The sequence below is a fragment of the Hordeum vulgare genome, chromosome 5H, assembly GCF_904849725.1.
Source record: "Hordeum vulgare subsp. vulgare chromosome 5H, MorexV3_pseudomolecules_assembly, whole genome shotgun sequence".
In the NCBI taxonomy this organism is placed as follows: domain Eukaryota; kingdom Viridiplantae; phylum Streptophyta; class Magnoliopsida; order Poales; family Poaceae; genus Hordeum; species Hordeum vulgare.
The window spans coordinates 492957395-492967656 of record NC_058522.1 but is presented as its reverse complement, the minus strand read 5'-3'; the positions used below and the strand labels follow the sequence as shown (position 1 = coordinate 492967656).

Here is a 10262-nt window from a genome sequence, read left to right as displayed (position 1 = left end):
GGACTACATACGGAGTAAAATGAGTGAATCTACACTTTATAGTATGACTATATACATATGTATGTAGTCCTTTAATGAAATTTCTAAAAAGACTAATACTCCCTCCGTCCCAAAATTCTTGTCTTAGATTTGTTTAAATATGAATGTATCTAGTCAAGTTTTAGTATTTAGATACATTCATTTTTAGATAAAGTTAAGACAATAATTTTGAGACGGAGGGAGTATTATGGAACGGAGGGAGTATAAAATAACCTAGAAGCGTCTTTTCAAAGAGAACACACACACGGAAGGATAAACTCTAGTGGTACTCCGTACTACTGTTTTCCAGGTAGAAAACATTTGGGCGGAATTGGGACGCGGAAGGAGGAGGCAGCCATGTCGGCAGCGGCGGGGAAGCCGATCCTGTACAGCAAATGGTTCAGCTCCTGCTCGCACCGGGTTCGGATCGCCCTTAACCTCAAAGGTACGCGTACCAGCCAGCCTCGCTTCATGATTCTGCCGCATAGGTCACGGGATCACAGATTGTGAGGGATTCTTCCTTTGACAAGTCTATTGTGAGGATTATGGATGCTCGATTGTCAAAGCTCTAGCTCAGATTTATCAGTTAGCTCCGGCATGAAGAGCCTTTCTTCACTAGTCATGCGATTCGGAGAAATACTGTAGCTCCCAAATTTCAGGCACCAAAGTTCATAAAAGCTGTTTAGATGTTAGTACTGGTACTATTTGCTACCCTATGTACCGTACTAATTATACCATTTTCTCCCATCATGAAGGTGTGGATTTCGAGTACAGAGCGACCAACCCGATGACAGATCCAGGTATACAGCCAAGTATCTCCTCTTTTTTCCCTTACATCGAAAGTTTCACTCGCTCGGAGGGCACCATTTCTGATGGCAAATTAAGCACTTCTTCCGTGTCGACAGTATAAAGGAAAGCTCTGTCAGTAGCATAAATGAAAGTTAGATACCTATTTTCCTGGATCTGAGCACATAACTCTGTTTTTTTTTTTTTTTACTATGATTCTGTAGAAGTTGCGTAAATGAAAGTGTTTCATGATGTTTTGTTTTTTAGTAATCCATGATGCTGTTAACCGTTCTTGCTGCTTCCTTTTGTAGATTATGAGAAAATCAACCCTGTTAAGTATGTCCCAGCATTAGTAGATGGGGATTTTGTTGTTTCCGACTCGTTCGCCATCATTTTGGTAAGCTGCAACTCCTCACTGCATTTTCGGGCTTACAAGATTAACTCTTACAATGTTTGCGCAGTGATATATTAGCAATTCACAGACTTGTTTTATATCGAGCAGTATATGGAAGACAAGTATCCGCAGTGTCCTCTCTTACCCCGAGATCTGAAAAAGAAAGCTCTTAATTTGCAGGTACTAGTGTTGTCTACTTAAAATAACATTGGCACGCTGGAACTATATTTGTCTATACATTTATTGCCAAGGATACCATTGGCACAAAACAGTTTTCTTGTGAGATAAGCACAAAACAATTCGAAGCACTGAAATAATTTTAGATGTTTATTGGATGGAACTTGTTGTAAGTTAACGGTTTTACAACAGATGGAGACACCAACTAATTGTATCCGAAACCTATCTTACTTATATAGGTGATGTTGTTGGTTACACATTTTAGTATGCGCACTTCATAAAGCAAGTTTGTTCCTTGATGCAGATTGCAAGCATAGTGTGTTCAAGCATCCAGCCTCTTCAGAGCTATGCTGTCATTGTGCGCACAGATATAATCTTTAAGTTTTTTCAGGCCAGAATTAAACACCCCTTTCAATTATAGTGTGGCAATATACATATACGCTTGGTTCTATATGATTTTTTGCAGCGTTCATTTCATGGCACAATGGACGCCAACGAGAGCCTGGAGATGGTTGAACATTATATTGACAAAGGCTTCAGAGGTGCGATTTCCACCACTCAGTTTACCAAATAGTCAAGAAATACTTGCAATTTTCCTGTTACTTCAGTCTCATGTTCGTAATCATATACATCATCCGTGTTGGTCTAAACCATCCTTGATGATTTTGTTTCAGCGATTGAGAAACTTCTGGAAGGATGTGACAGTAAATATGCTACCGGAGATGAAGTCCAAATGGTGTGTGCTTCGAAGCTCAAACCCAGGCTTTGTTCTTTGATACTCCCTCGGTTCCTAAATATAAGCCCTTTTATAGATCCCAATGTAGACTACATACAGAGCAAAATGAGTGAATCTACACTCTAGAATATGTCTATACACATCCATATGTAGTACGCATTGAAATCTTTAGAAAGGCTTATATTTAGAAAACTGAAGGAGTAGTACATAACATGCTGGTCACAGTGAACATTGTGCTGCTAAAGTGCTCTACTTCTCTACAATCCTGCTAACTCTGTTAGTGTAACATCAGCTAAGTAGGTGCTATATATATTGCGGCCATTTTCAGGGAGATGTGTTTCTAGCGCCCCAGATCCACGCTGGTGTGACACGCTTCCAAATTGACATGGTATGCAATGTTATTCTAAGCTCTCTGTTGTTGAGTATATGACATGCAAATGTGAAATGTCTTGCACTGATTATTCAGAAACCAGCGTTATAAGCTTGTATTTGTATTTTGTCTGGCAGTCAAAGTACCCTATTTTGGCAAGGCTTCAAGATGCTTACAATGAGCATCCTGCATTTCAAGCCGCACTTCCTGCGAACCAACCAGATGCTCCTCCATCCTAGTAAAGTAATCAGGACTTCGATGACTGATCTTGGGGTGATTTCAATAACAGGTTGTAAGATGTCTCAGCCTTCGATTGAGATTCTATGATGTGACTTCAGAGTTAGATGCTCATGTAAGCAAAGACGACCCCTGGATTTGCTTGACGGCTGCTGTAAAAGTGAATAAATGCAGTTTATCATATGCGCTCCTGTATGTGAAATTCTAGTATCAAGAAAGAGAGGAAAAGAAAGAAGACGGGTTAGACATTGCCCTGTTGTTAAGCCGAAAGAGACATCATTGGTTAACGTATCATTTTGGCCTTATCTTCTCCTTTTGTTCTTTTCTCTACCTCCCCTTCAATCAATCAATCATACATACCAGCTAGTCCAAGGTGACTTCATCCCCCTGACTCTCTGGGTATCTGGTGGGCCCTACATAATCTGATTGATACTCAGGCTTGGGTAGCATCTTCTGCTCTTGTCCCCTTGTGCTCTGCTCACACCAGTTTTCTGCGCGGTGCTCTGTTCACATGAGGAGATGAGAAGAACAATCTCTTCTCTTGCTCTTCATACCAACAAGATAGTCAAATATTGCTGCATCTGCATCTCCAACTAATAGTGGAGCGGAGGAAGAGGAGAAAGGGCTGGGGTAGCAGGCAGCAATGGCGACGGCCAAGCCCATCCTGTACGGCGCCTGGATCAGCTCTTGCTCTCACCGTGTCCGGATCGCTCTCAACCTCAAAGGTGAGTACTTCTTGAGGTTTTGGAGCTTCATCGGTTTGGTTCTTCTTGATCATGTTAACCCCAGATTAGAGCTAATAAGGTTTTCATCTTCTCCATCCCTACTGTCCTGGACCCATAGTTGATTATGTTTATGCTTGATTCCGAACATTCTTCAGTTGGGAATATTTCAGATGCCACCAGCTGTGTATTTTTTTGTTCTGGATATCACAATTATGAATGTCTTAGCTTTTAGCTTTTGCCTTTTCTGTTTCTGTTTCTGTCTTTGTTTTTATTTTTTTGCTCTGTTTTAGCTTGGGATGTATTGTTTGTGTAGCCTCGGCACCTTATTCTTATAAAAAATGTCGCATACTTAGATGTGTGTTCAAGAAAAATGATTAATGCAGAAAAAATTAGATGTAAGGATTTTGGTGCACGCTTAAACAATAAAAGTTTTAGGCTTTTGTTCAGTAAGCTAATTAATTCATTCTCTCTACGATGCAGGTGTGGACTATGAGTACAAGGCAGTCAATCCTCGGACAGATCCAGGTACTCAAATCCACCGGATAACATGTCGTATACTAATTATAAAGCCATGTGGTATACTAATCTGCAGGGAACTGTGTATAGAAAGACTATTCCTTCCCCAGACATTACCTTAGTCTGCTATATCAATTTTATGCACCATCTTTGATGATGAATCCTGGCTTGTTTGATGATACAATTGCAATGCATGTTATGCCCATCTATTCCCTATTCTGAAATCTACAGAAAATATTACCAGATAATTGCTTGTACTATCACCTTTTCCCTAACATGTGTTAAAACATGCGTAGTTTGTATCCTGTTTTAGGAGGTTATTAGTTTTTGTGCTTTTCTTGTGATTTTGTTCGTTGTCTGCTACGGGGGTGGTTGTGTGGGTTTTGCTTCTAGACCCTCTTGTCCAAAATACAAGAATTACCATAAATGGGGCTAGAAGGAGTACCTTAAGGTCCACATTTTTCTTTTTCTTTTGAAGTGCACAGAGTAATTCACTGTCATGGATTTCTTATTGCAGACTATGAGAAAATCAACCCGATCAAATACATACCAGCATTGGTAGATGGGGACTTTGTTCTATCTGATTCTCTCGCTATCATCTTGGTGAGTCACAATTCTTGCTTCAGTGGATTAAGAATGTGTTTCTTCAACATTCCTGTCCCTCTGTTACTAGTTAACAAGTGTCTTTCTTCTGCACTGGGCAGTATCTGGAAGATAAGTATCCTCAGCATCCTCTCATGCCCAAAGATATCAAAATGAAAGCTCTTGATCTTCAGGTATATGCCCGGCTAAAGATCTTTAGTTCTTTTTTTTAAGAAAATCTCTTCTATAGTTGTACTTCTGTATCTTGTTAATCACATGAACCATAGTTGTTCGGCACTCTTTTCCAAACCATGGTTGTTCAGCACTCTTATCGGTAACTACATATAGCTTAATTACATTCCTTGCTTGTTGCAGATTGCAAACATAGTTTGTTCAAGCATCCAACCTCTCCAAGGCTACGGTGTAATTGTGGGTTTTTACCGAGAATTAGCTACCTCTGACAAGATTGTCTTTTCAATGATCATTTCAGCACGGGAGTTTGATACTGTTTGTGTGTGTAATATTTGTTTACTTTGCAGGGTTTACATGAGGGTAGGTTGAGCTCCGATGAGAGCCTTGAGGTGGTACAACGTTATATTGACAAGGGCTTCAGAGGTGCGATATTTTGCAACATAGGGTCTGCACAGTTATATTATACCTGCAGATTTGAGAAATGGGAACTCAGAATCTCTTTTTTTCTTCTAGACTAGACTTTCCTTTTCTCTTAGACATTCTTCGATCATATGCGACAGAGATGTGTTCAGTTGTGCTGTTCTGACTCCATCAACCACACTTCTCAGAGAGATGGAGAAGTGTTAAAATTGCAAACTAAAAAACTCATCAATCTTATTGTTTCATCAAAAACTGGAGTACAGAATTTCCGACGGGCCGGATTGATGTGTTGAGTACCGGAACGTATAATTAGTTATGTCTGCTGTTGCTAGTATTTCTTTTCCTCGTTTGCAGCATTACTTATTACAATCTTACTCTTGGTCTGCTCTTATTATTTGTTGCAGCAATCGAAAAGCTTTTGGATGGATGTGACAGCAAATATTGCGTTGGAGATGAAGTCCATTTGGTCTGTGTATCTGAACCTACACACTTCTTTACTGATACATGTTTGATGCTTTTCATTGATCAGTCACCTCAAAACTAACTTCCAAATTAACATGATCATGCATTAGTTTTCACCACACATATTGCAAAATTTCATCCCGGACTCCCCATTTCCTTAATTAGCATGTCACTGTTATTACAAAATGTGCTACTCCCTTGTTTCTAAATATAAGACCTTTTAAAAATTCCACTATAAACTACATACAGATGTATATAGACATATTTTAGAGTGTAGATTCACTTATTTTACTCCGTATGTAGTCCATAGTGTAATCTCTAAAAGGTCTTATATTTAGGAACGGAAGGAGTACTACTTATTAATCTTGGACTGTATATCCTGATACATGTACATTTTTGGCGTTGGCAGGGAGATGTGTTTCTAGCCCCACAGATTCATGCCGCCATCAATCGCTTCCAGATTGATATGGTACTCACTTTCTCCCTGATGTTTTTTGTGCAAAGATTTCTGCTGCTCTCACCCTGCATGCTCTGAAACCAACAGCAACAAGCTTTCCTTTTCTTGCAGACAAAGTACCCAATTTTGTGGCGACTTCACGACGCATACATGGAAATTCCGGCATTTCAAGCTGCACTGCCCCAAAATCAGCAAGATGCACCTTCAGCCTGATAATCAAGAAAGCAAGCCAGTTACAACTATATGTGTGTAGTTTCCTCCTTTTCCAAAAATAAATAAATAAATATGCATGTAGTTTCCACAATAATGAGGAATGTAATCTGCAAATGAAAGAACCTCGTATAACTTATCAGTGTGTCTACACTTTGGGGTCCATCTCACCGAGGTGCGCGAACATGCATGCCGAGCTGCCGGTTGGGCTCCGGCACCATTGGTGCGGTACACATTTCTTTACCTATTAATAAAGCATCTATTGCTTCTGTGGTACGTCATGAAATTGCTCCTGAAGTTTGTATAAATTACCCACCATGCCACCGGTAAGTAATAGAAAACGTTTCACAAAGCGAAAAATTTCAGACTGGGCCGGCCCATGTAAAAACCTCCTATATCACGCTCTGCACCCTGGCAGAATATCCAGCACACCGTATGAGCCGGCCCATGCAAGACGCCAGTTTTTTTAGTTCCGTTTATTTATTTATCTTCAGTTCCTTTTTATTTTTCTATTTTAAATAATTTAGAACTTTAAATAACCTTTAAACTTTTAATAAACTGAAAATTTTAAATCAACATATTTAAAAAAATAAAATGTTTGTGACTTGAAAAACTGCTCGGAGTTTTTGTGAAAAATGCTCGCATATACAATAAAATGTTTGCAAGTTTGAAAAAATGTTTGTAAAATAAGAAAAGTCCATGATTTCAAATAAAACTCCATGTATTAAAAATTCTTAAAAGCATTTAACAAAATGCTTTCTAATTCAAAATATGTTAATGCATTTAAAAAATGTCCTAAAATTTTAAAAATAGCTAATGCCTGTTTTGATAGTTTCTTTTTTTATTTAAATTTTTCCGTTCCATTTTTGTTTACTTATAATTTAAATAATTTAGAATTACAAAATCATTTGCATATTAAAAAATAGGAATTTTGAATTAAAATGTTGACGAAAACATAAAATGTTTGTGGATTCAAAAAAGGCGCTGGAGTTTTATAATTTTTTTGCAAATTCCAAAACATTGTCCATGAATTTAATAAATATATTAATGACTTATAAAAATGTTTGTTTATTCAGAAAAACTTCATGCATTTCAAAAATATTTGTGAATTTAAAGTAAAATCCTCCAACATAAAAAATTATGTTCGTCTTTTCTAGAATTGGTCGGCAATTCAAAAGAAAATATTTAAACCCGTTTGAAATATAAAAACTATTCACGATATTTAGCAAATGTTTGTAAATTGTAAAAAATATTCTCGATTTTAAAATTGTTCTCATATTTGTAAAATTGTTCATGATAGATCTTATGTATGTAGTTAAACATTAATGCTTCTAAGTCTTTGTGAAAATATACCCGTGTGATTTTTGAGGAATTAACTGTTTGATGGATCGGATTATTATTGTATGTTTTCTATAAAAAAAATCTTGAACTTAAGAATAATTCTTTGAGTTACCAAGATTTTTGACAACCATGATATTTCTTTTTTAAAAATGTAAAGATTGCTTCAACTTGTGAATAAATTTAAAAGAAGAAACATTTTCTTGCATTTGTGCACAAAATTTCAAAATCAAGCGATGATGTGTGAATATAATATGGTCATCATCATTGAAGATTATGTTTTTTTTCTCCCGTAGCAACGCACGGGCCATTTTGCTAGTACATTCAAAGGGAGTAAATCTATACTTACGGGCTCCTGCCTTTCTAGTCTCTTTATGTATATGATGGAGCTGTATATTTTGCGAGGGTACATAGCTCGCACGCGATTTGTGGTTGTCATAAATACCATACGGTCAAGATATATGTTTGCCTAAGGACCTCGGGGAGGGGGGGGGGCTCGGTGTTCTGGCGTCTCGTCAAATGATGTTACAATGGGTTTGGAAGATCAATACAGGGTTGCCCCCTTCTACCGTGTCTACGTAGGGAGGAACTTCAATTCTAGAAGTCGATCCAGTCGATTAAGAATGAGCTTCGTTTTGTGATGTCTATCTTCATAGGCAATGGAGATGAGACCCTCTTCTGGCATGACATTTGGGTGGGCGGCGTAGATGAGACCCTCAACATTATAGATGAGATGGCTATGGCAGCTCGTCGCCTTGCTATGCTGCATAACCCCTGATCTATTCACAACTTGGTGGCTTCCCCCCTCTTTTAGGATATGTTTGTGATGTCGCCCTTCATACATTTATTTATTTTACTTTCGTAGCATTTGAATTGGTTGTATGAACTTTGTGGTTTGAAGTAGGGTGAAAGCCTGTTTTGAGAGATGTTCGCATGATTCTAAGTTCATAACATGGCCTATCAAACGAGACTGAGATTGCGTAACTTAGGAATAAACTTATACAACACATTAATGTTCATGTTGTTCTTGCTCTCATGCATCGGGACCTGTGTCATTGTCGACCACCGTGAACGGTCACTTGTCATGTTGTTGTTGCAAAGGACGTATGTTTATGGTGATTCCGGTGGTGTTCTAAGTCGTCCGCCCCTTCGGTTTCCTCTACATGCACGCTGCCAGGTAACTACTCCTTTGCTCACTCGAAAGAGGGTGGTTCCTTGAACATGGGCAGCTCTAGCAGCGTCGTGGTCGAGTGGTGCGGTTTGGAAGAATCTTCGATGGCGGTAGCATTGTATGCGCCAAAGGAGAAGGCGGACACGCTTGGCCGAGTAGCTTGAAGATGTCGTGGATGGTGGCGGAGACGCTCTTATCCGAGATGGGTTTGGGTGTGTGTACTGGGTTGTGTGCGTGTGATATGGATGTGTGTGTTCTAAACGACTATAATAAGGGCATCTTCAACGTGGTATCTCACGGGAGGTAGCCCAAACCCTAGACGCCTCCACCTAGACCTTGGCATAATTCGGGTCGGGCCTAATCAAGCCCTACACAAAAAAAACTTGGCCCGAGCCTGGCTCGGTCGTCGGGCCTAGTTTACAGACCCAAGCCCGGTCCATCAGAGGAAAAGCCTGTCGGCTCTCGGGCCAGACCCTTCCTTAAAACGTTGATATGCCAAGCCAGAGCCCGTCCCGACCCGACCTTCGGGCTCAAAACTTAGGCCAAGACCCGGCCCATAGGCAAGGTCGGGACGGACTGCGTCGGGCCAACTAGGCTAGGTTTCTAATGGACACGACTACCGCCACCACAAATCTCTCGTCCCTCCTCTTCACTGTCGTTGGAGGATGTCACAAGCAAAGCCATACGTTGGCCGGGACCTTGCTCGTGGCATGGGTGGATCTCGGGCACAACGGCGAGCTTCTCGTGGATAGCGATGTTGGTGATCGGATCTGACGTGGACGGTTCCGGTTATCCGCTTCATCGTCAACATGGACATGTTGGAAATATGCCCTAGAGTCAATAATAAATTGGCTATTATTGTATTTCCTTGTTCATGATAATTGTCTATTGTTCATGCTATAATTGTATTAACCGGAAACCGTAATACATGTGTGAATACATAGACCACACCATGTCCCTAGTGATCCTCTAGTTGACTAGCTCGTTGATCAATAGATGGTCATGGTGTTGGGGAACGTCGCATGGGAAACAAAAAATTTCCTACGCGCACGAAGACCTATCATGGTGATGTCCATCTACGAGAGGGGATGTGTGATCTACGTACCCTTGTAGACCATACAGCAGAAGCGTTAGTGAACGCGGTTGATGTAGTGGAACGTCCTCACGTCCCTCGATCCGCCCCGCGAACCGTCCCGCGATCAGTCCCACGATCTAGTGCCGAACGGACGGCACCTCCGCGTTCAGCACACGTACAGCTCGACGATGATATCGGCCTTCTTGATCCAGCAAGAGAGATGGAGAGGTATAAGAGTTCTCCGGCAGCGTGACGGCGCTCCGGAGGTTGGTGATGATCTTGTCTCAGCAGGGCTCCGCCCGAGCTCCGCAGAAACGCGATCTAGAGGTAAAACCGTGGAGATATGTGGTCAGGCTGCCGTGGCAAAAGTTGTCTCAAATCAGCCCTAAAACCCCA

The 10262-nt window shown here is 40.4% G+C and overlaps 2 protein-coding genes across 3 annotated transcripts; both read left to right on the top strand.

Moving 5' to 3' along the window:
• The first annotated feature begins 284 nt into the window (after positions 1-284).
• Positions 285-3023, top strand: LOC123399945 (glutathione S-transferase-like). The gene is made up of 9 exons (XM_045094336.1): positions 285-463; positions 774-818; positions 1116-1201; positions 1307-1378; positions 1680-1733; positions 1842-1917; positions 2050-2111; positions 2440-2499; positions 2619-3023. The coding sequence occupies exons 1-9, from the start codon at positions 376-378 to the stop codon at positions 2718-2720; spliced, it is 645 nt and encodes a 214-aa protein (XP_044950271.1). The 5' UTR covers positions 285-375; the 3' UTR covers positions 2721-3023.
• An 87-nt stretch (positions 3024-3110) lies between these two features.
• LOC123399944 (glutathione S-transferase) lies at positions 3111-6421 on the top strand. Of its 2 annotated transcripts, none has more exons than XM_045094335.1 (9): positions 3111-3443; positions 3924-3968; positions 4477-4562; positions 4664-4735; positions 4917-4970; positions 5081-5156; positions 5558-5619; positions 6025-6084; positions 6184-6421. In XM_045094335.1, the coding sequence occupies exons 1-9, from the start codon at positions 3362-3364 to the stop codon at positions 6283-6285; spliced, it is 639 nt and encodes a 212-aa protein (XP_044950270.1). In that variant the 5' UTR covers positions 3111-3361; the 3' UTR covers positions 6286-6421. The 2 variants fall into 2 exon arrangements, with proteins under 2 accessions (XP_044950270.1, XP_044950269.1); XM_045094334.1 differs by having other exon boundaries at positions 6167-6421.
• The last annotated feature ends 3841 nt before the right edge of the window (positions 6422-10262 follow it).

Coding starts and splice junctions, on each gene's coding strand:
- LOC123399945 (XM_045094336.1), top strand. CDS start 376: ATGTCGGCAGCGGCGGGGAAGCCGATCCTGTACAGCAAATGGTTCAGC. Junction 464..773: donor GATCGCCCTTAACCTCAAAG/GTACGCGTACCA, acceptor CCCATCATGAAG/GTGTGGATTTCGAGTACAGA. Junction 819..1,115: donor CAACCCGATGACAGATCCAG/GTATACAGCCAA, acceptor TTCCTTTTGTAG/ATTATGAGAAAATCAACCCT.
- LOC123399944 (XM_045094334.1), top strand. CDS start 3,362: ATGGCGACGGCCAAGCCCATCCTGTACGGCGCCTGGATCAGCTCTTGC. Junction 3,444..3,923: donor GATCGCTCTCAACCTCAAAG/GTGAGTACTTCT, acceptor TCTACGATGCAG/GTGTGGACTATGAGTACAAG. Junction 6,085..6,166: donor ATCGCTTCCAGATTGATATG/GTACTCACTTTC, acceptor AACAGCAACAAG/CTTTCCTTTTCTTGCAGACA.